Source organism: Muscardinus avellanarius (genome assembly GCF_963383645.1).
Source record: "Muscardinus avellanarius genome assembly, chromosome: 11".
NCBI lineage: Eukaryota > Metazoa > Chordata > Mammalia > Rodentia > Gliridae > Muscardinus > Muscardinus avellanarius.
In genome coordinates this window covers 99,362,156-99,390,070 of record NC_137797.1, presented here as the reverse complement: position 1 = coordinate 99,390,070, position 27,915 = coordinate 99,362,156, and the positions used below count along the sequence as shown (strand labels likewise).

The window sequence follows — 27,915 nt, the reverse complement described above, 5'->3', positions numbered from 1 at the left end:
ATTAAGTTGCTGAGGGCCTTACTAACTAGCTGAGGCTGGCTTTGAATCTGTGAGATCCTCCTGTCTCATGCTCCCAAGCGCTGGGATTACAAGCCTGCGCCACTACGCCTGGCTGGATCACGAGTTTGAGGCCAGCCATAGCAATTTAGTGAAACCCTCAGCAACGTAATGAGACCCTGTTTCAAAAAAAAAAAAAAAAAATTAGAGCTGGGACTCAGAGGCAGAATGTCCCTAGGTTCACTCCCTAGTATCACAAGTGTGTGTGTGTACATGCACACACACACACACACACACACACACACACACACACACACATAAAGGGCTGGAGGGGCATAGCTAAGAGGTAAAATACCCCTGAATTCAATCCTCAGTACCACAAAATAAACAGACAGCACAAAACAAACAATTTGGCATGCTGATGAGTCTTTCAAGAAAGAAGGGCACAGCTGGGCGTGGTGACGCAGGCTGAGAATCCCAGCATTTGGGAGGCTGAGACAGGAGGATCGCAGTAAATGCTGAGATAGAGGATTGGGGTTCCAGGACAGCCTCAGCTACTTAGTGAGGCCCTCTGCAATTTAGTGAGGCCCCATTTCAAATAAAGAATAAAAGTAAGCCGGGCGTGGTGGCGCACCCTTGTAATCCCAGCATTCTGGAGGCTGAGACCCGGAGGATCGCTGTTGGCGGACAGCCTCAGCTACTTAGTGAGGCCCTCTGCAACTCAGTGAGACCCGGTTTCAAAATAAAGAATAAAAAATAGGACAGGGGTGTAGCTCGGAGGTCGAATGCCCCTGGGTTCCATCCCCAGACCCGCAAAAAAAAAAAAAAAAAAAAAAAAAAGAATAAAAAGTAGGGCTGGGGGTACAGCTCAGAGGTAGAATATCCCTGGGTCCCACCCCCAGTACCCCTCAAAATAAGAAGGGCACAATGATATAAGATTTCAGTATCAGGAACACTAAATCGGAAAACACTGCTTGCCAATCAAAATCCTTTAGCATGGAGGAAACAGATTATCTGACCATCTCTCCATACCTGTAAATGCGTTTGGAATACCTTCCAGCTTCTAGGACTACACAGGACTCTACTGGGATATGATCTCTCGAGATCAGTGGGGATTTGTTTCCTCTGACAGGACATTGGTAAATGGTATTTGGTAATTCTCCCGTGACATCAGACATTCTATCTTGTACCATAGTTTATTAGTTGTTTATGCTTGTCAATGCCCCTGGGTGGTCCTTATTGTCATTGTCTTATTTATTTATTTATTTATTTATTTATTTATTTATTTATTTTTGCAGTACTGAGGATGGAACCCAGGGGCATTCTACCTCAGAGTTACACCCCCTTTTTATTTTTATTTATTTCTTTTGTTTCGGTACCAGGGATGGAACTTCCAAGTAACACCCCCAGCCCTATTTTTTTTTTTTTTTTTTTTTTTGAAACAGGGTCTTACTGAGTTTCGAAGTGCCTCCTTATGTAACTGAGGCTGCCCGAACCACGGTCCTCTGGTCTCAGCTTCTGGAATGAATGCTGGGATTACAAGTGTGCGCCATCACACCAGTTTACACGCCCCCCCCCTTTTAAATTCTTTATTTTGAAACAACAGTCTCACTAAGTTGTAGTGCCTCACTAAGTAGCTGAGGCTGGCTGTGAACCTTCCATCCTCCTGTCTCAGCCTCCCAAATACTAGGATAACAAGCCTGCCCAGATATTTATCTTTTTCTTTTCTTTTTGTGGTACTAGAGAAGAAACCCAGAGGCATTCTACCTCTGAGCTATGCCCACAGACCTTTTTATTTTTTTATTTTTATTTATTTTTTCTTTGAAACAAGGTCTCGCTAGGTTGCTGAGAGTCTAAGTTGCTGAGGCTGATCACAGGCCTCAAAAACCTGTGATCTACCTTTCTCAGCCTCTCAAGTACTGAGATTACAGGTATGGACCACCAGAACCAGCTTCCCGCTGTAGGAGTGCATATAGCAGGATCCTTGGTCAATATCATAATGGAATATCCATCCACAGGAGTAGACTGGATGATGAATGGTTCCTGACTTGTGGAGGGGGGCGGTCAGCAGAGGACTGCTGGAATGTTGAGAAATAGTTTTTGGAGCAAAGCTTGTGATTATTATGGGATGTTGTAGGTTAAGTTAAATCATGCAAATGTTTAATCTGGCTATCATAGTATTTGGTTGCTCTTACTCAAAATTTAAGCGCATCTGGAATATACCTGAATTTTGGTGGGATTAGGTGAGGCCCCAGGTTGGCTCGAAGTTTCCAAGTGTCCAGAATAGAGGGAACCTGGCGTCCTGGACATCAAGAGACTTTAGGCGAGGACACTGCTTTGGCCCACAAAGAGAATAAGGTGTGTGCAGGTGGGGGCGGGGACAGGGCAGTGTGGGTAGGCGGCCCCACCCTCTGCTCTGGGTGTCAGAATAGATTGGCAGTTTCTGGAGATGGGGGAGGTATGAATGTGAGTATTATGGGATGCCTGGCTGGCAAGGCATTGGGGTGGTGGAGTGGAGATGAAGCATTATGGGATGTGACACTGGGTTGTGCCGGGAGTATTATGGTATATGTCTGGTTGACCACGGCTCCTTACTATTCTAGGATGTCAGGGTGTGGGTATTGAGTAAAATTATTATGGGATAGTTTTCCAGTGTTGGGGGGAAAGGCGATTTAGGTATCTGTCTGCGGGGCGACTGTAGTGCTCTCTCTTTAGGGAAAGAGTGGGTTATTATGGGCCACGGAGCTAGGAGATTGTGAAGGATGGGGTTAGTGTGAGCATCTAAACCCTAGCCCGCAGGAACTGAGGGCAGCTCTTGGGGGTGGTTATTATGGGATGTCCACACAGAAAGTAGGAGACTGATTATTGCGGGATGTGTAGGAGGAGGTCGAGTGTCCGTTGTAGTATGTGTGTGGGGGGGGTGAGTTTCTGACTATTATGGGATATCAAACTGGGGGGTGGATGAAGGGTGGCTATTATGGGATGTCCGTGGGGGATGGGGATGAGTATTATGGGATATGAGGCTGAAGTGCTGGGAGGGGCGCTTATTATGGGATGGCCATGGGAAGGAAGGGTGACAAATTATTATGGGATGTTAGCCTTAGGGCCAAGAGTAAAGAAGTTGGCAAAGGATGGTTATTATGGGATGTGTGTGAGGGAAGAGGGTTAGTTGCAAAAGGTCTGCAATATTATGTCAGTAGCCCCCCTCCCCCCGGGCGTAAATGTGTGTGGAGTGGGGGAGCGGGGAGCGCGTCTGTGGGGTGTCCGTGCGTATTATGGGATGGCCAGGAGGTGGGTGGTTGCCCGGGTGACACGCGCGCGCTCGAAGGGGGCGTGGCCAATGGTTGCCTGAGCGACGAGGGGGCGGGGGTTGCCCGGGAGACCTAGGGAGGAGGGTGGCGGTAGTGGGGGGGTTGGAGTTGGTTGAGGTTATTATGGGCTGTCCGTGGGGGGCGGGGCCTGTGCGGTGGGATTTCCCGGCCGGTGTTTCGGGCCCTTTAAGAGGCGACGCCGGAGCCGGAGCCATTTTCCCCCCTTCGGCCGCGGTGAGGAGGAGCCGGAGCGGGAGTGACACCCGGCCGGACCCAGCGCGACCCGCGGCGGCTCCGGGGTGAGGAGAGCGCGGGGTTCCCGGAGCGGCGCCCCTCGGGGCCGAGACGCCCGCGGGCGCCCAAGCCGCGGCCCCGGGCGCCCCGCCGCGGCCCGCCCCCTGCCCGGCGCGACCCCCGGGCTCGGCGCCCGCCGCCGCCGCACACGTGGGCCGCCGCCGCCGCCGCCGAGCCGCGGGAGCCCGGCCCGTGACCTTGCGGGCGCGCCGCGCTCGGCCGGCCGGCCCCGCCGCCCCGGCCCCGGCCCCTCCCCGGCCCCGGCCCCTCCCCGGCCCCCCGGGCCCCCGGCCCCGGCCCCCCGGGCCCCCGCGGGCGGCTTCCGGGCCCCGGGACGCTGAACTAAGTTGGCCGGGCGGCCGCGCTGCGGGCGGGCGGGCGGGGGAGGGGCGGCCGCCGACTGTCCCCCTCCCCCGCAGGCCCCGGAGCAGCTGGGCCGACCCCGGCCGCGGCGGAAGGGATGGCGTCGGGCCTGGGCTCCCCGTCCCCCTGCTCGGCGGGCAGCGACGAGGAGGACATGGATGCACTTTTGAACAACAGCCTGCCCCCACCCCACCCAGGTAACCGGCCCCGAGGGCCCGGGCGGGAAGGGGCGCCGTCGGGGCGCCGAGGGAGCGGCCGTGCACCCGCGGGCTGGAGGAGCGCCCCGGCCCGGTGGAGGAGCGCCCCGGCCCGGCGGGCTCGGCCGCGTGCGTCTCCCGAGGAGCGCAGGTAGCCGAGGCCGCCGGCGACTCCGGGCGGGGGAGGTGGGGGTCGCTGTCGGAGAGCCCGGCCCGGCGTCGGTGCGAGTCCGGCCCTGGCGGTCGCTGCTGTGGAAAGGCCAGAGGGAGTGCTGGTTACTCTGCGCGATGATTTTTTACCTTCCGATCAGTTACCGGCTTTCCGGGCTGTTTCAGCTGTGCGAAGTTTGAATCGCGCTCCTTAGCGCATCTAGAGAGCTTTTAAGCCAGGCGATTGCTGGGATGTTTGAGTGGGGAGATGAGGGGCCTGCGGGAGGGCGGATCAGCCGAGTGGGGAGGGGCAGGAGGAGGGGGTCACCCCTCTTAGTCCTGGTGAGTGGACATGGCCCCGGCTTTTCCTAAGGCTGTGCCCGGGTGAGGAAGCCTGAGGTCCGGACTGGCAGCGCGACGCGTGTGTTGTAGGAGTATTAGGGGTTGCAATATCTGTGTTTTGGGGTGGCTCCGCAGACTGGCCAAACCCGTATGGTTGTAATCATCCTGCCCGATTGGAGTGGCCCTGTCTGTCCTCAAATGATGGTTGATGTCATCTTGGAAGTGAGCGGCTGCCTCCCGGTTTCTTTCCTTATTCAGAGCCCTCTAGCGAAGTCGCCTACTTGTTTCCTTGACCTTCTCCCCTCTCCCTCTCAGCTCCTAGCTTCCGTTCCTTCTTTTTCTGCCTCTATGCCAACTTCTTTATCTTCTCTGCTTGCACTCTTTCCACTCTGGAGCCTGCTTGCTGGTCCTGTTTTTGTTTCTCATCGATTATCTTTCACTTTTGCCTTCTCTCTCAGCTCCAGCTGCAAGTTGAGGTGGTTTGGGAGAAATGCTTTTACTTTTAGCGATTTCTGACTTGGAATTCTTCACTTCAACCTGAGGCCATTTCGGGGCCAGCAGTCTTGTTGCTGAGCCTTCCCCATGGGGTAAAGAACAGAGGCTTCAGCCTCTCACGGTGAAGGGGAGGGTGGCAGACCTCTGTGCCCTTACTCAAGGTGGCGGTGGTGGTAAGGGGAAGGCTCACCTTTCTTTTATCTTTTCCGCCAGGAGCCTGAGAAGTGGTAGTGCCGTCTTTCTGCTGTTGTTCCCCATCCATCTTGCTGTCCCACTGGCCCCTGGGTCTTTCCCCTGCCATCCCCCGCAGTTGACTGGGAGCTAATCAGGCTCCCAGGGTGAACTCTGCCCCAAGTTGTATCATGACCCAGTTTTTCCACTTGCCACACCCTCCCGCCCCTTTCCCAAATCTTCTGTATCTCAGCTGGTTTGCTGCCATTTCAGGTCATTATTTTCTGAGAAGTCTGGGGGGTGGTGTGTGGACGAGAGGGCGCCCCCTTTGGCTCCATGACTTTGTCCTGTCTCCACTTCTCGCCTACATGGAGATGGAGAGGAAGAGCGAAGATGCAGCTGACTGGGGGATGACATCGGGATGACTGGGAAGGAACCCTTAAGAAAAAGATTCTTTCTGGCAAGATCCAGGGTGGTGTTCCATTCCCGAGGGAATGGGAGGGGCTCTCGTGCCTGGCCTGATGGGCCGAGTGAGAAGGGGAGGCCGATGGTGCTTTGTCCAGCTTAGTGTCTCATATTCCCTAGTACTGTCTAGCTCAGGAAGGGCGGAGCCAGAGGCGTTTTAGGGCTAGTGCTGGTGGTCAGGAGCTCAGAGTATGTACAGTGCTGAAGGAAATGTACTGTTTTCCACCCCTATGTAGGTCTTGCTACTTTTTTTGGTGCTGACATGATTCCCACATGTTGGATAGGACTCTGTGGGTGGGGGTGATGAAACTGAGCTTTGAGACTTCTTGTGGGCTCCCATTCCTTAGCTGAGTCTTTGGGTATCTGCAATTTGGGGAGAAGGTTATATGCTCTGACCACAGCTCCACTGAGCCTTTGTTAAATCTTAGTTGTGATGACTTGAAAAGCATAATTATGATTGAGGGAGAAACCTATTCCCTCTCATGGTATTACCTTGCATGCTGGGCTTGGTTTCCTTGGGTTTCCTTGCCGAGGACATTCGGATGACCTCTTGTGAGCGGTGTCATCCCACAGTAGCTGTGAGAGGTCGGTGGCATTTGGACCTGGGGCCAGGTAATGGTTTGGACGGTCTTCTCTGAGGGCCGTCTTTCCCTGGCTACCTCTGTCAACCCCGCCCCCTTCCCCTGCCACTTCCTGTCTGTCCTATGTTGGCAGCTGGGTGCCCTGGGCTGGCTCTGCGGTCAGGAGCCATTTTCCCTCTCCTCAGTGGGTGAGGCACTCCCTTCTTCTCTCCACTCTCCACTCCCCCCCTTGGGCGGGGGTGGCTTGGGAAGAGGGAGGGAGAGGAGGGAGGAGAGAGCTGATGAGCTGGTGTGGAGGTCTGTTACAAAGGGAGCCGCCTCCTGGCCTCCTCCCCCTCAGTGCCCCTTCCCACCTCCCGGTGCCCAGGCACTGTCAGTGTTACCCTGGGCTTTGTGTGTGCTTCCAGCCAGGGAAGAGGTGGAGCCAGATGGGAGGAGGGTTGGGAGGGGGAGACAGTGACAGCTGGGCTGATTTGGGCCCCTAGGGAGAAGAGGCTACTGACCCAGGAGAAGCTGGGGAGGAACAGCAGGGCTGGAGATCGGGAAAGGGAATCGAGTTTGGGAGTGGGCGTGAGGTTGGGCTGCAGCTGAACCTGGGACTGCAAGGTTCTGGTTGTTTTGAGCAGTGATGACCCCAAGGCCTAGGGAAAGGTGCGGTTTCTGGGAGCTCTGAATTCAGCATTGTTCTGGGAATGTGGTGAGGGTATCAGCTCTGGGGGTCGTCTTCTGGTTGGACCCTCCATTCTTGTCCCCTGGCTTCTAGACTCGGGGTGAGCAATGGCAGGAGGCCTGAGTCTAGCTGTCCTGCTTGGTGGCCATGGGGCGGCCTGCTTCCGCTGCAATGGTGAACATCTAGAGGGCTGCTGGCGGGGTGGGGAGAGGCGGCAGGGGCCTGGACAGCTGCCCGAGGTGGGCTGCTCTGGGCCTGGCAGGCCTATTTTGGGCATTTACAGCTTTCTTTGTCTGTTTTGTCCTGGGTATCAGCTTCCTCTGTAGAGAATATAGCAATTCTCTTCAGAGGAATCTGGGACAAGAGGTGGGAAATAACATCTAAACCCTCTGGATTAGGCTTCACCTTTGCTACTGAGCTTTTCCCTGACTACCACCTTTGCCAAATGTATGTAGACAATGAAGAGGATCCAGAAGAGGATTTGTCAGAAGCAGAGACTCCAAAACTGAAGAAGAAGAAAAAGCCGAAGAAACCTCGGGACCCTAAAATCCCCAAGAGCAAGCGCCAAAAAAAGGAGGTGAGTGGGTGACTGGATGTTGTGGGGAGCAGGGGGAAGGAGGGGGGAGCTGGAGGAAGGCTGAGGGCGTGTTTCTTCCTCGAGCGGTGGGCAGGTCCTGGGGATGGCCCTCAGGCTGTCCTGAGGTCAGCACGTGTGTAGCATGTGTGTGTCTGTCTCCCTCTGCCCCTTCCCTGCTCCAGCGTTTGCTCTTATGCCGGCAGCTGGGGGACAGCTCTGGGGAGGGGCCGGAGTTTGTGGAGGAGGAGGAGGAGGTGGCTCTGCGCTCAGACAGCGAGGGCAGCGACTACACCCCTGGAAAGAGGAGGAAGAAGAAGCTGGGACCCAAGAAAGAGAAAAAGAGCAGATCCAAGCGGAAGGAGGAGGAGGAGGAAGAGGACGACGACGACGACTCAAAGGTGCCTGGACCTCCATCCTCATCTCAGCACCGGCCTCCCAGACCCTCTCCGCCTTTTCTTGTATTGGGCTTGAACCGAGAGGCATTCTACCTCCGAACTACACTCCCAGCCCTATTTTATGTTTTTATATTAAAACAGAGTCTCGCTAGGTTCGAGTCTCACCACTTGCTGAGGCTGTCCTCAAACCTCCTGTCTCAGCTTCCCAAGTACTGGGATTCCAAGCATGTACCACCAAGCTTTTTTTTTTTTTTTAGTATGGGGAATTGGACCCAGGGGCATTCTACCTCTGCTCTACACCTTCAGCCCTTTTGACTTTTTGTTTTGAAACAAGAATGCACTAGGAGCTGGGCATGGTGGCGCACGCTTGTAATCTTGGGAGGCTGAGACAGGAGGGTCGCACAGGTTCTAAACCAGCCTCAGCTACTTAGTGAGGCTCTCAGCAACTTAGTGAGACCTCTGTTTCCGAGTAAAATATTAAAAAATAGGTCTGGGAGTGTAGCCCGGGGGTAGAGAGCCCCTGGGTTCCATCTCCATTACCACCACCAAAAAAAAAAAAGAATGAACTAGGTCACTAGGTGGCTGAGAATCTCACTAAGTTGCTGAGGCTGACCTAGAACCTGTGATCCTCTTGTCCCAGCCTCAGTGCCCAGCTTTCTCCACCTATTCATACTTACTTTCTCTTAGTTCTTTTATCCTGGTCTCGTAAGCAATAGTTTCAACTCAAATTCTCTTTGCAAGTTGGAAACTGAGTGGCAGCCCCTTGACTATGTGATCTCTGCAGGAGCCCAAGTCCTCTGCTCAGCTCCTGGAAGACTGGGGCATGGAAGACATCGACCACATGTTCTCAGAGGAGGATTACCGTACCCTCACCAACTACAAAGCCTTCAGCCAGTTTGTCCGGTAAACCTGGAGGGACTTGGGGTTAGGGAGGAGAGTTCTGTGTAATCTCTTCTTGCTTCTCTTACTTTTATTCTTACTAAACATTTTCTTCTCTGTTCTCACCTGCTCTTCTACCAGACCCCTCATTGCTGCTAAGAACCCCAAGATCGCCGTCTCCAAGATGATGATGGTCTTGGGCGCGAAGTGGCGGGAGTTCAGCACCAACAACCCCTTCAAAGGCAGTTCTGGGGCATCGGTGGCGGCGGCGGCAGCGGCAGCAGTGGCTGTGGTGGAGAGCATGGTGACGGCCACTGAGGTCGCACCGCCTCCTCCCCCTGTGGAGGTGCCGATTCGCAAGGCCAAGACGAAGGAGGGCAAAGGTGAAGTGTGGCGCAATGGGCGGGGGAGCCATGTGGGCTTAAGAAGTCAAGGATAGGGAAAGCTTGAGAATGCTGTTGTGGTTGCCCGGAGGGAAGAGGGAGGAATGAGGAATGAGTCTTGGACTTAGGAGGGCAATTTGGGAGGCTGGCCATCATGTATTAAGCTTAGGTGAAGGTTTTCTTCTCCCTGTCATTTGCCTGGTGATATATATTATGATCTATTCCGGTTTTAGGTCCCAATGCTCGGAGGAAGCCCAAGGGCAGCCCTCGTGTGCCTGACGCCAAGAAGCCTAAACCCAAGAAAGTAGCTCCCTTGAAAATCAAGCTGGGTGGTTTTGGGTCCAAGCGTAAGAGATCTTCGGTGAGAGTCTGGCCCATCTCTTTTTTTGGGGGGTGGGGTGCTGTGTGTAATAGAAAGGCTGTTACTGCCTGTCAGGGTCTGTCCTGATAACAGGCATGTGGGATGTGGGGAGTTAGCCCCTCGCAGGTGTGACCAGGCCCCTCTACATTCTCCTTGCTGGGTTCTGGTGCTCCCAGTGAGGGAGCGAGCCCCTCTCCGCCATCCTCTCCTTCCCCCTTGGCTTGAACTTTTAACCTTATTCCTTTCATTCTGCCAGAGTGAGGATGACGACTTAGACGTGGAATCTGACTTCGATGATGCCAGTATCAATAGCTATTCTGTTTCTGATGGTTCCACCAGCCGCAGTAGCCGCAGCCGCAAGAAACTCCGAACTACGAAAAAGAAAAAGAAAGGTGTGTTTCTTTTCCTTACCTATGGGTGTTGGGCTGAGATGGGCATGGCCGGGGAAGAATCTCCCTTAGGAGATAAGGGTGGGGGCGGGAGGTGGTTTTTTTCTAATAACTGGGCTTTCCCTCTTCCTTGCCCAGGCGAGGAGGAGGTGACTGCTGTGGATGGTTATGAGACAGACCACCAGGACTATTGCGAGGTGTGCCAGCAAGGCGGAGAAATCATCCTGTGCGATACCTGTCCCCGAGCCTACCACATGGTGTGCCTGGATCCGGACATGGAGAAGGCCCCCGAGGGCAAGTGGAGCTGCCCGCACTGTGTGAGTACCTGGACACCCATGGGGATGGGGATGGGCCTGGGTGGAAACAGAAATGGCGGTGCTTTGGGAGGCCTCCTCAGGGACTGGGCTGTGGTCCTGCCGTGGGCGGGGTGGGGGTAGTAACCTGAGTCTGCTCCTTCGCTACAGGAGAAGGAGGGCATCCAGTGGGAGGCCAAAGAGGACAACTCCGAGGGGGAGGAGATCCTGGAGGAGGTTGGAGGCGACCCTGAAGAGGAGGATGATCATCACATGGAATTCTGCCGCGTGTGCAAGGATGGGGGGGAGCTGCTCTGCTGTGACACCTGCCCTTCTTCCTACCACATCCACTGCTTGAACCCTCCGCTGCCAGAGATCCCCAACGGCGAGTGGCTCTGTCCCCGCTGTACGGTGAGTAACTGACCTCAGCCAGGGCGGGCAGTGTGAGGCTCAGGGACTGGCAGAGGGCTGCCCCCAAGTGCAGGCCCTGCGAGGCTGAGGCACAGGGAGACCACTAGAGAACCGCAGGCTTTTTAGCCCTGAGGCAGGTGTTTTCCTTCCTCATGTAGTCTAAAGCTGCCCTTTTCTGGGAAAAGATAGAACTAACTTTGAGTAGGGGAGTTGACGTCTTGCCAGCCTTGGTAAGAGGGGTGAAGTGGTGTCTAGCCCAGGACATCCATCCCTGTCTTGACTCCCTGCCTGTCTTGGAGTTTAAAGTGTTAATAAGGGCCACTTACTGCTTTCAGGCAGCTTAAGAGGGGAGTGTTGGGATCTAGGTCAGTGGGTTTTCTGTACCTGCTTGTTCTGGATTATTAGTCCAGCCACTGGCTCTGTTAAGCAGAGTGGAGCAGTAGTGTCAAACAATCCCAGATGAAGTCCAGAAGTGACTGAGACAGAAGGATTGTGCAGGTTTGAAAGCCAGCTACTTAGGTCCTGTTTCCAAATAAAATACAAAATAGGTCTGAGAGTATAGCCCAGAGGTAGAAGGCCCCTGGGTTCGTTCTCTCTCTCCCTCCCCCCCCCTCTCTCTCACACACACACACACACACACAAACACACGCGCGCGCGCGCACACACACGTCCTTTGATAAGATGGAGTCTGGGCTAGACCGTTTCTTCCCTATGGTTATGAATTGGAGCCGAGTCATCTCTTTTTCTCTCAGTGTCCAGCCCTGAAGGGCAAAGTGCAGAAGATCCTAATCTGGAAGTGGGGTCAGCCACCTTCTCCCACGCCAGTGCCACGGCCTCCGGATGCGGATCCCAATACCCCCTCCCCGAAGCCCCTGGAGGGGCGTCCCGAGCGGCAGTTCTTTGTGAAGTGGCAAGGCATGTCCTACTGGCACTGCTCCTGGGTGTCTGAGCTGCAGGTGAGTCTGGGACAGGCTGCAGGCCTGGAGCCACGTGGTGAAGGTGGTGGGAAAGTCTTGCGGACAGAGGGAATGGACACAGCTTCTTAGTGGCCTGTTTTCTCTTCCTGCTTGAAGTTGGAACTGCATTGTCAAGTGATGTTCCGAAACTATCAGCGGAAGAATGATATGGACGAGCCACCTTCTGGGGACTTTGGTGGTGATGAAGAGAAGAGCCGAAAGAGGAAGAACAAGGATCCTAAGTTTGCAGAGATGGAGGAACGCTTCTATCGCTACGGGATAAAACCCGAGTGGATGATGATCCACCGAATCCTTAACCACAGGTACCGGCAGGGCCCGCTGGCGGTAGGCAGGGCATCTGTGGGAGACCCCTGCCAAAGGAAGAACAAAATGGATGTTGCTAGTTATACTTGGAGGACATTCTGTATTAGAGCCATGTGCCTGAATCCTAGAATTTGAGCCATAGGAGAGTATAGATTAGAGATCACTTACAGAGGCTCTGAATACCTGTGGGGGGTAGAGTATTCAGAATGTTGGGGACATAAATTATTGTCAGATTTTGAGGGCAAGGCTGATGGGAGTGGGGGAGGAGGGCTGACTTCTGGCTCTGAGAGTTTCTCTCCTGACCTTGTAGCGTGGATAAGAAGGGTCACGTCCACTACTTGATCAAGTGGCGGGACTTGCCCTATGATCAGGCATCGTGGGAGAGTGAGGATGTGGAGATTCAGGACTATGACTTGTTCAAGCAGAGCTACTGGAATCACAGGTGAGTGGCTGCAGGGGAGGAGTCGGTGGCTTCCATCGGAAGAGGACCCTAGGCCGCTGAGGGATGTCTTCCTTCCTTAGGGAGTTGATGAGGGGCGAGGAAGGCCGGCCGGGCAAGAAGCTCAAGAAGGTCAAGCTGAGGAAGTTGGAGAGGCCGCCTGAGACGCCAACGGTTGATGTGAGTTGGGGTGAGGGGGAGGGAGGGCTCAGGTTGTTGGGTAGGGTACAGTGGAGCTGGCCCGCTGCTCTGATGAGGTGCTCTGTGTAAGGACCTGCGAGTAATATTGGCAACTGCTGATACTGCCTCATGGTGTTCACTTCCTTGCTTCTCTGTACACAAATAAAATTGCTTTCTCCTCTTAACAGAAAAACACAGAAAGTATATGTGTATGTAAATGTGTGTGTGTGTGTGTGTGTGTGTGTGTGTGTGTGTCTATATATATACATGTGTATGTATATATATATTTTTCCATACTGGAGATGGAACCCAGTGGCATATTCTTTATTTCTTTATTTTATTTTATTTTTTTGCAGTACAAGGGATGGAACCTAGGGGCATTCTACACCCCCAGCCCTATTTTTTTAGTCTTATTTTTGAAACAGGGTCTCACTGAGTTGCGAAGGGCCTTGCTAAGTAGCTGAGGCTGTCCTTGAACCACGATCCTCCAGTCTCTGCCCCTCAACTGTTGGGATTACAAGGGTGTGTCACCACTCCCAGCCCATATTATTTGACACAGGGTTTCACTTGAGTTGCAGAGAGCTTCACTAAGTAGCTGAGGCTATTTTAGAACCATGATCCTATTGTCTCAGCTTCCCAAATGTTGGGATTACAGGCGTGTGCGCCATCACGCCCAGCTTGATTTTTTTTATTTTTATTTTTATTTTTTTAATCTAAGGCTTGAACCCAGGTGCATTCTACCTCTGAACTATACCCCTGGCCTTATTTTATTCTTTACCTTGAAACAGGGTGTCACTAACTTATAGAGGGCCTCACTAAGTTGCCGAGGCCAGCCTTGAACCTGCAGTCCTGTCTCAGCTTCCCAAGTACTGTGCAGGCAGGCAGCCACTATGCCTAGCTACAAAGTTTATTTTATTTTATTCATTCCTTCACTTATTCATTGTTGTGATACTGAGGGTGGAACCCAGGGGCTTTTCTACCTCTGGGCTATACTCCCAGACCTATTTTATACTTTATTTGGAAACAGGGTCTCACTAAGTTGCCGAGGGCCTCACTAGCTGAGGCTGGCTTCCAACCTGTGCCATCCTCCTGTCTCAACATCCCATGCGCTGGATTACAAGTGTGTGCCTCCATGCCTGGCTTATTTTTGTTTTTTGTTTTTTGTTTTTTTTTTTGGCACTGGAGATTGATCCCAGAGGCGTTCTAGGTCCAAGCTACTCCCTCAACCCTATTTTATTTTATTTTGGAACAGTGTCTCTCTAGGTTGATGAGAGTCTTATTTGCTGAGGCTGTTCTTGAACCAGTGAGTCTCCTGTTCCAGCCTCCTAAGTACTAGGATTAAAGATGTGAGCCACCATGCTTGGCTAGAAAGCATGTTTTATATGATTAAGGAAGTGTTATCTAGAGAGATATCACATAACCAAGCTTTTATAAAACTTATATTTTAATGTGGGTTTTCTGACCTTTAATTTTATGGCTCAATTTCTGTAGGTTTTTCTGTATAATGCAAGGGCAGTTAAGGTTAAATGAATCTGAGGCTGCAGTGTAGCTCAACCGTAGTGTGTGTTTGGCATGTGTGAAAATGTGTGAAGCCATGGGTTTGATCCCCAGTGTGTGCATGGAAAGAGAGAAAGGAAGAAAGAAAGAAAATAATGAGTGTAGGAGGGACATGATATTTACCTGGTGGATCCTAACTAGTATAGGATTCTTACGTTGCTAGCGAATTCCTGACGTGTTTTCCTCGGTGATTCCATGACGGATCCAGATCAGGTCTGCCTGATAGGTTGGCTGCCTTGGTTATAGAGGGTCCTAAGTTAAGCACAAGATTGCAGTAACCAGGGGAGATCTTGTCCCCCAATTTATCATCCTGGGATGGTGCTGGGGATTGAGTCCAGAGTCTCGTGTGTCCTAAACTCTGCTCTGCTAAGCAGTGAGCTCTCCTCCCCAGGCATGCAGGCCGCCGCCTCTCTGCCACTTTTTGTGGCTCTTTCTCAGAAAGGACTTAGTGAGGACATGTGAGGAAGGAGCAGCCGCTCTCCAGAGAGGAAAGGGAGATTCCTTCCCAACTCTTGACTCCTCTGTTTTGTCCTTTAGCCCACGGTGAAGTACGAGCGACAGCCAGAGTACTTGGATGCCACAGGCGGGACCCTCCACCCCTACCAAATGGAGGGCTTGAACTGGTTGCGCTTCTCCTGGGCTCAGGGCACCGACACCATCTTGGCTGATGAGATGGGCCTCGGGAAAACTGTACAGACAGCAGTCTTCCTCTATTCCCTCTACAAGGAGGTGAGCAAGGCCGGGCTGTTAGCTTCCCGACGTGGCTCTTCTGTGTTCAGAGTCTTCTCCTGCACTCTGAGAAAGGAGAGGGAAGGAAAACGGGCCCTGCCCTGTGGAGCACTGTTGAGGGGTGATAGGCCAGATGCGAGTCTGCAGTGGGAGGCTGGCGGGTGGACGGAGCCCGGTAGGGTGGCTGTGAGTGTGCGGGCCTCAGTTCTGGGGAACGAATGTGCTGAGTGAGGCTCAGCTGTCTGTCCAGGTGCCCATGGCTTCTTCCTAGATGAGGTCAGGGCAGGGCAGATCTGCTGAAGAAGGCAGAGGCAGGCCCTGGTGTGTGGCGTGTTCGTGTCCTTGGTCCTCACACACTCTCTCTCTCTCTCTCTCTCTCTCCTTCCTAGGGTCACTCCAAAGGCCCCTTCCTAGTGAGTGCCCCTCTCTCTACCATTATCAACTGGGAGCGGGAGTTTGAAATGTGGGCTCCAGATATGTATGTGGTAACCTACGTGGGTGACAAGGACAGCCGTGCCATCATCAGGGAAAATGAGTTCTCTTTTGAAGACAATGCCATTCGCGGTGGCAAGAAGGCGTCCCGCATGAAGGTATCTCGGTGGGAGGGAGGCCATCTAGAGGCGGTTGTTGCTTTGGGCTTCAAGTTTGTCCTGGAGGAGTGGACCAGTAGTGACCAGGTTGCCTTCACATGCAGAAAGAGGCATCTGTGAAATTCCATGTGCTGCTGACGTCCTATGAGTTGATCACCATTGATATGGCTATCTTGGGTTCTATTGATTGGGCCTGCCTCATTGTGGATGAAGCCCATCGGCTGAAAAACAATCAGTCTAAGGTAAGGGGCCAGGGGGAGGTAGTAGCCCTCGGTTTTAGTCTTCTAGTAACACCTACTCATGAAAGGAAAGCTTAAAAGGAGAGAAAAAGGAAAAGTGATGTCTGCCTCCTTCCTCGTGTGGCAGCCCTTGGTGGCCAGGCCTTTAAAAGGAGGATGGCTGGAGTATGTGGTTAGCATTTGCAAGGCTGAGTTTAACCCACGACACCAAAAACAGACAGGCGCGAGGGGCTGAGGGCTCAGTGACAAGCGTGTGTTCACGTGTGCAAGGCCCTAGGCTCTACCCGAGTGCTGAGTACAGACATAAATAAATAATTAATAAGTAGATCAAGCAGGCATGATGGTGGGTGGGAGGCTTAAGTCCTGGGCAGTGGAACAGCTTGGCATTCTGCAGAGATGCACTGCAACCCTTGCCTAATTGGGTCTCACCTCTCCATCTGCTTCCCCAGTTCTTCCGAGTCTTGAATGGTTACTCACTCCAGCACAAGCTGTTGCTGACGGGGACTCCATTACAAAACAACCTCGAGGAGTTATTTCATCTGCTCAACTTTCTCACCCCAGAGCGGTTCCAGTAAGTGTCTTCTTTCTATCGCCTCACATCCCTGCTTCTCATTCTTTCTGCTGCCACATCCTATGTCACTTTCCTTTCTTCCTCCCTCTCCAACAATTTCCCCCTTTTTCTTTCTGAAGTAATCTGGAGGGCTTCTTGGAGGAGTTTGCTGACATCGCCAAAGAGGACCAGATTAAAAAGCTGCATGACATGCTGGGGCCTCACATGTTGCGGCGGCTCAAAGCTGATGTGTTCAAGAACATGCCATCCAAGACAGAGCTGATTGTGCGTGTGGAGCTGAGCCCGATGCAGAAGTGAGTTGGGAGGGGCAGGAGCACGGCTCCGTTTTGTAAGCTAGACGCCTGCCAGTCTGCAGCGCCCCCGCCCCCACTCAGCTTCAGGGCATCTGGTGGCAGGAGCAGCAGGGCCTACACAACCCCGATGCCGGAGCGGAGCCGCGGTCCTTAGTCACACTCTGTTCGACGTGACCGTGTCAGCGCTGGTGCCCACCGTTTCCTTAGCCCCTAGTGAGACGCGTGGGAAGCTCTCGGGCCGCAGTGTTAGGTGAAGGCTCTTGAGTCTGACCTTTCTGTCTTGCCCATGTAGGAAGTACTACAAATATATCCTCACTCGGAATTTTGAAGCGCTGAATGCTCGAGGTGGCGGCAACCAAGTCTCCCTGCTAAACGTGGTGATGGATCTTAAGAAGTGCTGCAACCACCCGTACCTCTTCCCTGTGGCGGCAATGGTATGTCTGGCCGCCCCGTGGTCCTGCCTGGACCGCAGCTCCTCCCCACGGGCTTTCTTTCAATATTGTCTCCTTTGCTTTTATCCACAGGAAGCCCCTAAGATGCCTAATGGCATGTACGATGGCAGTGCCCTAATCCGAGCATCTGGGAAACTGTTGCTGCTGCAGAAGATGCTTAAGAACCTTAAGGAGGGTGGGCATCGGGTGCTCATCTTCTCCCAGGTATAGCGTGGGCCGGGCTGTGAGCTCGAGGGGACCGCAGAAGACAGCCCCCAGGCACATGAGGGACAGGCCATTGCCGGACTCCTCCATGACCAACCTGCTCCTTTTACAGATGACCAAGATGCTGGACCTGCTAGAGGATTTCCTGGAACATGAAGGCTATAAATATGAACGTATTGATGGCGGAATCACTGGCAACATGAGACAAGAGGCCATTGACCGCTTCAATGGTAAGAAAGAGGGAGAGGAGAGGCTTACTTCCAGCAACCTCAGTCACTTGTATCTTTTGACTAATTACCTATTACCGTGTGTGTGTGTGTGTGTGTGTGTGTGTGTGTGTGTGTGTGTGTGTTACTGGGGATTGAACTCAGAGGCGTTCTATCTTTGAGCTACATCCCGAGCCATTTATTTATTTATTTATTTATTTATTTATTTATTTATTTCGGTTTGGAGATTAAACCCAGGGGTATTCTACCTCCAAGCAACAGTAAGTTGTGGAGGGCCTCACTGAATAGCTGAGGCTAGTTGTGAACCTGGGATCTTCCTGTCTCAGCCTCCCAAGTACTGGAATTACAATCATATAGCACCACACACGACTTTCTAGCCCTGTTTTTTATTTTTGAAACAGAGTCTCACTGGGTTGCAGAGGCCTCACTAAGTAGCTGAAGCTGACCGTGAACCTGCGATCCTCCTGTTTCGGCCTCCCAAGTACTGGGATCACAAGTGTGTGCCACCACATGTGGCTTTTACCTGTTATTTTTATTATTTATTTATTTATTTGTGGTCCTGGGGATGGAACATCATGAAACAAGAGCATTTCACCTTTAGGCTGCACCCCCAGCCTTTTTTTTTTCTTTTCTTTATTTTGTTCTTAGCTTATTTTTTTTTTTTTTAAAGGGTTCTTTTTTTTGTCTTTTTTGGAACCGGGGATCGAACCCAGAGCGCCACACCTGCAAAGCAGGCGCTTTGCCACTGAGCTACATCCCAGCCCTTTTCTTTATTTTGAAACAGGGTCTCAGGGGTTGCAGAGGCCTCACTGAGTAGCTGAGGCTGTCTATGAACGGCTCTTCTTTTGTCTCAGCTTCCCAAATTCTGGGATTACAAGCGCAGGCCAGCAGGCCACCACACCTGGCTGTCTGTTCTTTCTAGTAGGAAAAAAAAAGACCACTTTATCTATCCTACTCCTCATTGGATCTTGAGACCAAGAGAGGAATCTGATTTGTCTAAGCTTTTTTTTTGGGTGGGGGGTGAGCTTCCTTGGGATTGAACCTGACTGAGGGTGCTCTACCACTAAGATAGACTCACCAGCCCATTTTTTTTTTTTTTAAAGATTTCTTATTTTTGTGGTGCTAGGGATTGAACCCAGGGACATTCTACCTCCGAGCTACACTCCCAGCCTATTTTTTATTTTATTTTGTTTTTGTTTATTTACTTTTTGGCCTCGTATGTTTAATGGGTAGAAAGGCCCCAGGACAGCAACGCTGCCTGGCTCGTGAGCCTCTTCATTTACTTTTGAAATAGTCTCGCTTCACTTAAGTTACTGAGTCTGGATTCGAACCTGCGATCCTCCTGTCTCCGCCTCCCGAGAACTGGGATTACAGGTGTGTGCCACCATGCTTGGCTATTTTTTGTTGTTTACTTCCAAGCTATGTTCTCAGCCCTAGTTTATTTTTTACTTGGAAACAGGATTTCACAAAGTTGGTGAGATCCTCACTAAGTTGCTGAGGCCAGCTTCAAACGTCGATCCTCGTGTCTCAGTATCCCAAGTACTTGGATTACAGGTGTGCACCACCACATGTGGCTTTTTTTTTTTTTTTTTTTTTTTTTTTTTTTAGCGGTTCCTGGAAACCCTTCTATCTCCGGGCAAAACTCCCAGACTTATTTTTATACTTTTTTTTTTTTTTTTTTTTGGATACAGGGTCTCTTAAGCCAGCACAGCTGGGTTTAAACCTGTGCGATCCTCCTGTCTCCGCCTCCCAAGCACGGGGATTACAAGCGTGCGCCACCACGCCTGGCTCACATGTGGCTTTTAGTGAAACTTTTAAAATTAAAACATGGCCGGGCATGGTGGCACATACTTGTAATCCCAGTATTTGGGAGGCTGAGACAGGAGGATTGAGCAGGTTCGAAGCCAGCCTCAGCTACTTAGTGAGACTCTGGTTCCAAATATAAAATAGGTCTGGGAGTGTAGCCCAGAGCTAGAAGGTCCTTGGGTTCTATCCCCAGTACCAAAAATATAAAAATAAATATTGGATGCCAAGTATGGTGATGCACACCTGTAATCCCAGTAATTAGCTGGGCAGCCTCAGAAAGTAGTTAGACTCTTATCAACCTAGACACTATTTCAAAATAAAAATAAGCCGGGAGTTGGTGGCGCATGCTTGAATTCCAGTACTGGGGAGGCTGAGACAGGAGGATCGCGCAGGTTCGAAGCCAGCCTCAGCTGCTTAGGCTCTCAGCAACTCAGTGAGACCCTGTTTCCAAATAAAATGTAAACTAGGTCTGAGAGTGTAGCCTAGAGGTAGAAGACCCTGGGTTCTACCCCCGGTAAAAATAAATAAATTAATTAAATAAAATAGGGCTGGGATGTAGCTTGGTTGAATGCCTCTGGGTTTAATCCCCAACATTGCAAAATAAAAAATAAAAAAATAAAGTCTCACTAAGTTGTTGAGGATCTTGCAAAGTTTCTGCGGTTGGCCTTGAACCTGGGATCTTCCTGTCTCAGCCTCCGATTTACTCTTTTTGAATGCTGGGTAGTGAACCAAGGGACATTCTACTCTCTGAGCTACTTTCCTATACTTTTTTCTGTTTTTGCTTTTGGTAGTACTGGGGATGGGACCCAGAGGCTTCTACCTCGGAGCTGCACTGCGAACCCTATACTCCCAGACCTGTTTTTATATTTTATTTTATTTTTATCTTTATATTTTGCTGTACTGGGGGTGGAACCCGGGGCATTCTACTCTGAGCTATACCCCAACCCTATACTCTCAGACCTATTTTTATATATATTTTTTTGTGGTACTGGGGGTGGAACCCGGGGCATTCTACTCTGAGCTACACTCCCAGCCTTATTTTTTAATTTGAAACAGGGTCTCACTGAGTTGCAAAGGGCCTCACAAAGTAGCTGAGGCTGGCCGTGAACTGCGATCCTCCGGTCTCAGCTTCTCAAATGCTAGGAGTGTTGGTGCATACAAGCGTGTGACACCACGCCTAGTTCTGTTTTTATATTTTATTTGGAAACAGGGTCTCACTAAGTTGCTGAGAGCCTCACTAAGTAGCTGGGGCTGGCTTCGAACCTGTGCGATCCTCCTGTCTCAGCCTCCCAAGCACTGAGATTACAAGTGTGTGCCACCACGCCCGGCTTTCCTGTCCTTTTTTTTTTTTTTTGGTACTGGGGGTGGAACCCGGGGGGATTACACCTCCAAACTACACCCCTTTGACACAGGGTCTCACTGAGTTGCAAAGGTCCTCACTAAGTAGCCGCTGAGGAGGGCTGTGAACTGCATCCTTCTGTTTCAGTCTCCAAAATGCTGGGATTCCAACCATGTACCACTACACCCAGCTCCCTGTCCCTCTTTAATAGCGATTTTGAAGCAGTCTTGCCAAGTTACTAGGTTGGCTTTGAACCTGTGATCTTTCTGTCTCAGCCTCCCCAAGTATGTGGATTACAGGTTTAAGTTACCACGCTCAGCTTCACCTTACTCTTGTTTTGGTATTGGGAATTGAACCTAGAAGCATTCTACCTCCAAGCTACGTCCCGGTCTTGAATTTATTTCTCTATTTGGAAACAGGTCTCACTAGGTTTCTGAGAGTTGCTACATTGCTGAGGCTGGCTTTGAACCTGCAACGCTCTGGTCACAGCCTCCCAAGTACAGGAATTTGAAGCATGCATTACCATGCCCGGCTTTCATTTTACTTTAATTAATTTATTTACTTCTTTATGGTACTGAGGATAGAACCAAGATGCATTCTACCTCTGAGCTATATCTCCATCCCTATTTTTTATTATTTTTGTTTAAACAGCATCTCACTAAATTGCAGAGGGCCTCACTAAATAGCTGAGGCCGTCCTCAAACCTGCGATCCTCTTGTCTCAGCCTCCTAAATGCTGGTATTACAAACTTATACCACCACGGCTGGCATTCACCTTACTTTTTTTTTTTTTTTGGTGGTACTGGGGGTGGAACCCAGAGGCTTTCTACCTCCGGGCTATACTCCCAGACCCCCTTTTTTAATTTTTAATATACTTTATTTGGAAACAGGGTCTCACTAAGTTGCTGAAAGCCTCACTAAGTAGCTAAGGCTGGCTTTGAATCTGCGCGATCCTCCTGTCTCAGCCTCCCAAGCGCGGGGATTACAAGCGTGCGCCACCGCGCCTGGCTTCACCTTACTTTTTAATAACAGCAACATATATCACCACAGTACAGTGATGAAAACCAGCAAGTAAACATTGTTATTGTGACCAGTTTCTTCCTTACTGCCCTTTTTCCTGTTTCATGAGCCAATCTCAGATTCCACATTGCATTTAGTACTGTGTGTCTTCAGTTTTTCTCCTTTTCTTTTGGGATGATAACATTTTGTGCATTTGTGGTACTGGAGATTGAACCTAGATACATTCTACTTTTGAGCTACTCCCTCAGCCCTGTTTTACTTTTTATTTTGAAATGTTCTCCCTAGGTTGCCATGGGTCTCACTAAGTTGCTGAGGCTGGTGTTGAACCTGTGATCTTGTCTTTTTTTTGGTGGTACTGGGGTTCCTGGAAACTCTTCTACCTCTGGGCTACACTCCCAGACCTATTTTATATTTTTATTTGGAAACGGTCTCTTAAGCCAGCGCGCCTGGCTTCGAACCAGCGCGATCCTCCTGTTTCTGCCTTTCAAGCGCGGGGAACATCACCACGCCCTGCTCTAATTTTTCATTCTTTTCTTTTTTTCCTTTCTTCTCTTTTCTTTTCTTTTTTTTTGGGGGGGGTGGTACTTCAGGGGTACACTCCCAGACCTGTTTTATATTTTATTTGGAAACAGGGTCTCACTAAGTTGCAGAGGGCCTCACTAAGTAGCTGAGGCTGGCCGTAAATCACAATCCTCCGGTCTCTGCCTCCTGAATGCTGGGATTACAAGCGTGCGCCCCCACGCCCGGCTTTTTCTCTTGATTTGATTAGACTTTTTTGAGTACCACAGAAGTGATGCTGTGTTCTTTTCATGCATTGCTTGGGGTGGACATGGTGTTAATTATGTTCCATTTCTGGTGGGTTTTTTTTGTTTGTTTTTGCGGTGTTGGGGATGGAACTCAGGGGCATTCTACCTCCAAGCTACATCATCATACCCAGCCCTATATTTTACATTTATTTATTTATTTATTTATTTAAATTATTTATTTTTGGGCAGTACCAGGGATAGAACCTAGGGGCATTGTACCTCTGAGCTATACCCCCAGCCCTATTTTTTTAGACTATTTATTTATTTATTTATTTATTTATTGCGGGTCTGGGGATGGAACCCAGGGGCATTCAACCTCTGAGCTACACCCCCTGCCCCATTTTTTATTCTTTTTTTTGGCAACGAGGTCTCACTGAGTTGCAAAGGGCCTCACTTAGTAGCTGAGGCTGTCTGTGAACCGCGATCCTCCGGTCTCAGCCTCCCAAATGCTGGGATTATAAGCGTGCGCCACCACGCCTGGCTCTAGACTGACTGTCTATCTATCTATTTATTGTGGTGTTGGTGTTCCTGGAAACCCTTCTACCTCCGGGCTACACTCCCAGACCTATTTTATTATTATTTTTTATTTGGAACCAGGGTCTCTTAAGCCTGCAAGGCTGACTTCGAACCAGCGCGATCCTACTGTCTCCGCCTCCCAAGCACTGGGATTACAAGTGTGTGCCACCACGTCGGGCTAGACTATTTATTTTTGAAACAGTTTTTACTGCCTCGCTAAGTAGCTGAGGCTTTCTGCGAACCCCACTCCTCCAGTCTCTGCCTCCCGAATGCTGGGATTATAAGTGTGTGTCACCATGCCCAGCTCTGTTCTTTCTTTCTTTAGTTTTTGGTGGTACTATGGGTGGAACCCAGGGGCTTTTTCTACCTCTGGGCTATACTCCCAGACCTACTTTATACTTTATTTGGAAACAGGGTCTCACTAAGTTTCGAGCCTCACTCAGTAGCTGAGGCTGGCTTTGAACCTGTGCAGTGCTCCTGTCCCAGCCTCCCAAGTGCTGGGATTAAAAGCGTGCGCCACCACGCCCGGGTCTGTTCTTTATTTTGAAACAGGGTTTCACTGAGTTACAAAGGCCCTCACTAAGTGAGGCTGTCTGCAAACTGTAATCCTTTCTCTCAGCCTCCCAAGCGCTGGGATTACACGCCTGTGCCACCACCCGGCTTTGGTGATTATTGATCATTTAGTTAAGGTGATGTCTGCTGATTCTCTACAGGACAGTTATGTATTTTTTTCCCCATTTTAATTGATAGATACCGCCGGGCATGGTGGCGCACGCTTGTAATTCCCACGCTTGGGAGGCTGAGACAGGAGGATTGCACAGGTTTGAAGCCAGCCTCAGCTACTGAGTGAGGCTCTCAGCAACTTAGTGACACCCTGTTTCCAAATAAAATATAAAAAAAAGGTCTGGGAGTGTAGCCTGGAGGTAAAAAGCTTCTGGGTTCCACCCCTAGTACCACCAAAAAAAAAAAAAATAATAATAATAATTGATAGATACCTTCACGATGATATTTTCTTGAGAGAATGCTAACATCCTTTTATCCTTAAATTTTCAGTGGTTTCAGTATCCATCCGGACCTCGCTTAGAGTTGTTACCTCAGTGTCTACCTAGGGAGTTGTATTTTTCTAACATTCCTTCTCTGTTTATCAGTTGGAATTCAGGGGGCAGTTCTAATGGTGTTTTTGGTTCCTTTCTTAGCACCGGGTGCTCAGCAGTTCTGCTTCTTGCTCTCCACTCGAGCCGGGGGGCTTGGGATTAATCTGGCGACTGCTGATACAGTAATTATATATGACTCTGACTGGAACCCCCATAATGACATCCAGGTAAGCAGAGGTAGCCGTCTCTGGAGCCGGGAGCTTACTGCAGATGCACGGTGCTCTACATTGAGGGCTCCACCTTTTAGAATTAGTTGTTTAAGTGAGAAGCACCGGATTGATTTTTGTGTGTGTGTGTGCTGCTAAGTATTGAACCCAGGGGCATTCTACCACGGATCTATACCCCCAGCCCTTTTAATTTTTAATTTCTTGGAACAGAGTTTCACTGAATTACTAAGACTGGCCTTGAACTTCACTCTTGTCTTCTTTCCAAGTACTAAGATTACAGGTTTACAGGCATGTGCCACCATGCCTGGCTTTTTTTCCCCCTTTGGTACTAGGGATTGAGTCTGGGATACTCTGCCAATGAATTACATCCCCAACCTTTTTTATTTTGAGACAGGGTCTTGCTAAATTGCTGAGGCTAGCATCAAACCATAATTCTCCTCTCTCAGCCTCCCAAGTACTGGGATTGTCTGTGTGTGACACCATGTTCATGGTCAGCATTGAAACACAGTTTTTTTTTTTGTTTTGTTTTTGTTTTTTTGTGTGTGTGTGGTAGGAATGGAACTTGGACATTTTACCTCTGAGCTACACCTGCAGCCCTATATTTTATTCTTTATTTTGAAACGAGGTCTCACTAAGTTGCAGAGGGCCTCACTAAGTAGTTGAGGCTGTCTGCAAACCTGTGATCCTCCTGTCTCAGCCTCCCAAATGCTGGGATTACAAGTGTGTGCCACCACGCCCGGCTACAATAGATTCTTTTTATGCCATTTCCTTTTTCTTTTTATTTTTTTTGTACTGGGGATTAAACCTAGGGACATTCTACCTCTGAGCTACTCTCTCAGCCCTGTTTTTTATTCTTATTTATTTATTTATTGGTGGTGCTGGGGTTCCTAGAAATCCTTCTCTGGGCTATACTCCCAGACCTATTTTATATTTTTATTTGGAAACAGGGTCTCTTAAGCCAGTGAGGCTGGCTTCGAACCTACGCGATCCTCCTATCTCCGCCTCCCAAGCACAAGGATTACAAGCGTGCACCACCCACCACTCCCGGCTTTATTCTTTATTTTGAAACAGGGTCTTACTAAGTAGCTGAGGCCGACCTCAAACCTGTGATCCTGCTGTCTCGGCCTCCCAAGTACCAGTATTATAAGCATGTGCCACCATACCCAGCTTTATTTACTTTATTGTAAGCCAGAGAGTTTAGGTTAGCTGTAGTCCTATTTTTGGTAACGTGATACAGGGTGGTGTCTGTGCAGGGGTGTAAAAGGAAATTTTGTAGAGCCACATACTGGATCCCCCCCCCCCCCCCCCGATATAGGGTTTGAACCCAGGAGCATTCTACCTCCGAGCTATGCCCCAGCCCTATTTTTTTAAATTCTTGTTTGAAACAGGTTCTCACTGGGTTGTGGAGGGCCTCACTAAGTAGCTGAGTTGAGGCTGTCTGAGAACCTGCGATCCTCCTGTCTTCGCCCCTCAAATACTAGGTTCACAAGTGTGTACACCATGTCTAGTTCTTGTACTGGATTTAACTTAAGTGAAAGTTATGGCAGGTATGGCAGCAGGAAAATAGTTCCTGACTCTTATTTCTTGTTCAACTCTAGGCCTTCAGTAGAGCTCACCGTATTGGGCAAAATAAGAAGGTGATGATCTACCGCTTTGTGACCCGGGCATCAGTGGAAGAACGCATCACACAGGTGGCAAAGAAGAAGATGATGCTGACCCACCTAGTGGTGCGACCTGGGCTGGGCTCCAAGACTGGGTCCATGTCCAAACAGGAGCTGGATGATATCCTCAAATTCGGCACTGAGGAACTCTTTAAAGATGAAGCTACAGATGGAGGTGAGCTAGGAAGGAACTTCAGTTTGGGGTGGAGCTTCTCAAAGGGGAGGGGGTCTTTGATACCAGGGGTTCTGTGGAACCTCCTCTTTCTGCTGCAGCTGCTGAAGTTGACTTTGGGGTTATGGGCCCCTAATTCTTTGTAGGAGGAGACAACAAAGAGGGAGAGGATAGCAGTGTTATCCATTATGACGATAAAGCCATTGAACGACTGCTGGACCGTAATCAGGACGAGACCGAAGACACAGAATTGCAGGGCATGAATGAATATTTGAGCTCATTCAAAGTGGCCCAGTATGTGGTGCGCGAAGAAGAAATGGGGGTGAGTATGAATCCAAGGCGGTGCTGTGCTTGAACGTTCCTTAAAAATTAGAATTGAAACCAATATGGTGTTTGAGACAAGGGTTTGACAACATCTGTAGACAAACTAGAACATTGGTGAATAATTGATAACACCTCTTTCCTTGAAAACAGAGACTATAACATGACTAATTATTCTCATTTTTGTTTTGGCTCTCAGGATATGTATTGCCAAATTCACACTCATAGCAGTTGTATCGGTTCTTTGCCAGGATCTTTCTTCTTATATTTTATTAATTCTACAAGTAGATTTTTGAATACCACCTAATGTCTCTTTGGAGAAAGGTAGATGAGATACATACTAAGATGACCTATTTCCCTGCATTTTCTAAAATATTAGAATGCTTTCTCTTTTGCTTCTCTTTCCTTTTTTCATCTTTTACAGTAAAAATGAAATAACAAAAGAAGTGTAATTTTTTTGTGTGTAATATTTTCCTTCCCCAAGTGAATATAGAGGGGTATAATGTGAAGAAGAGATTTGCTTTCTCTGCTGGCCTCTAATCCACTTGGCTCAGTGTTGATGGGATCGGTCTGGAGTGTTGGCGGGCTCTGCCATCTTCTCTCATCCCTGGAACTCAGAACTATCCCTCTTGCTGTGTTTTTCTGATAACATAGTTAACTTTCTTTGTTCTTGAAGGTGATGGTTCTAATCAGAGTTGAAGTGAACTGGCTGAGAATTGGTCTGTAAACCATTGGTATTCATTCCATCAAAAACTGCCCTCCCTCTAGGAGACCCTGCTCTCTTTGTTAGCAGTGTTGCGTGGAAGCGATTGGCTGGAGAGCACGCGCTCGGTGGATAATCTGTGCTAGCGACTACACGAGTGACCGCAGCCACTGTTTACTTCTTTAGATATTTCTTGTCTTTCCTTTTCTGTTTTTTAATTGTGGTGCTAGAGGTTGAACCAAGGGCCTTGCGCAAGCTTGACAAGTGCTCTACCACTGAGCTTTATCCCCATCCTGAGTTGTATTTTGGAATAGATAGGAATTCATATGTATGGTAGTTATCTTTCCTTTATCATGAAAAATACCTGAGATAAGCAAAACAGAAAAGGCTGGGCATGGTGATACACACCTATAATTCTTGTTATAGCCAGGCATGGTGGTGCATGCTTGTAATCCCAGTATTTGGAAGATTTGACACGAGGATTGTGGCCAGCCCTAGCAACTTGTGAGGCTCTCCGCAACTTAGTGAGACCCTGTTTCAAAATAAAGAAAAAAATAGGTCTGGAGTATAGCTTGAAAGTAGAATGTTTCTGGGTTCTATCCCAAGTACCACCCCCTTCCAAAATCCTAGTTATTAAAGCGGCTGGGGCAGGAGGATGCTGAGTTCAGGTCATCTTGGGGAAATCACAGTACCCCGTCTCAGAAGAGAGAATAAGAAAGCCAGGCGTGGTGGTACATTTTTGCATTCCCAGCATTTGGGAGGCTGA

General features: G+C 49.9%; 1 protein-coding gene across 6 annotated transcripts in view; it reads left to right on the top strand.

The window, feature by feature from the left end:
• Positions 1 to 4,062: 4,062 nt before the first annotated feature.
• Positions 4,063 to 27,915, top strand: part of CHD4 (chromodomain helicase DNA binding protein 4) — a gene marked incomplete at both ends in the record, with an annotated part of 46,800 nt that continues 22,947 nt past the window's right edge. For 2 of the 6 annotated variants that reach the window (XM_080705312.1, XM_080705311.1), the window contains 24 exons: positions 4,063 to 4,162; positions 7,492 to 7,613; positions 7,817 to 8,011; positions 8,793 to 8,911; positions 9,029 to 9,270; positions 9,504 to 9,631; positions 9,888 to 10,023; positions 10,159 to 10,337; positions 10,485 to 10,724; positions 11,477 to 11,680; positions 11,798 to 12,003; positions 12,315 to 12,446; positions 12,527 to 12,623; positions 14,718 to 14,909; positions 15,299 to 15,499; positions 15,604 to 15,741; positions 16,188 to 16,309; positions 16,429 to 16,602; positions 16,895 to 17,036; positions 17,127 to 17,258; positions 17,371 to 17,488; positions 24,168 to 24,292; positions 25,891 to 26,128; positions 26,272 to 26,447. In XM_080705312.1, coding sequence (XP_080561438.1) covers positions 4,063 to 4,162; positions 7,492 to 7,613; positions 7,817 to 8,011; positions 8,793 to 8,911; positions 9,029 to 9,270; positions 9,504 to 9,631; positions 9,888 to 10,023; positions 10,159 to 10,337; positions 10,485 to 10,724; positions 11,477 to 11,680; positions 11,798 to 12,003; positions 12,315 to 12,446; positions 12,527 to 12,623; positions 14,718 to 14,909; positions 15,299 to 15,499; positions 15,604 to 15,741; positions 16,188 to 16,309; positions 16,429 to 16,602; positions 16,895 to 17,036; positions 17,127 to 17,258; positions 17,371 to 17,488; positions 24,168 to 24,292; positions 25,891 to 26,128; positions 26,272 to 26,447 — 3,858 coding nt within the window. Of the gene's footprint in view, positions 4,163 to 7,491; positions 7,614 to 7,795; positions 8,012 to 8,792; positions 8,912 to 9,028; positions 9,271 to 9,503; positions 9,632 to 9,887; positions 10,024 to 10,158; positions 10,338 to 10,484; positions 10,725 to 11,476; positions 11,681 to 11,797; positions 12,004 to 12,314; positions 12,447 to 12,526; positions 12,624 to 14,717; positions 14,910 to 15,298; positions 15,500 to 15,603; positions 15,742 to 16,187; positions 16,310 to 16,428; positions 16,603 to 16,894; positions 17,037 to 17,126; positions 17,259 to 17,370; positions 17,489 to 24,167; positions 24,293 to 25,890; positions 26,129 to 26,271; positions 26,448 to 27,915 lie in introns of all 6 variants that reach the window. The other 4 variants (XM_080705314.1, XM_080705313.1, XM_080705315.1 and 1 more) reach the window with 3 other exon arrangements.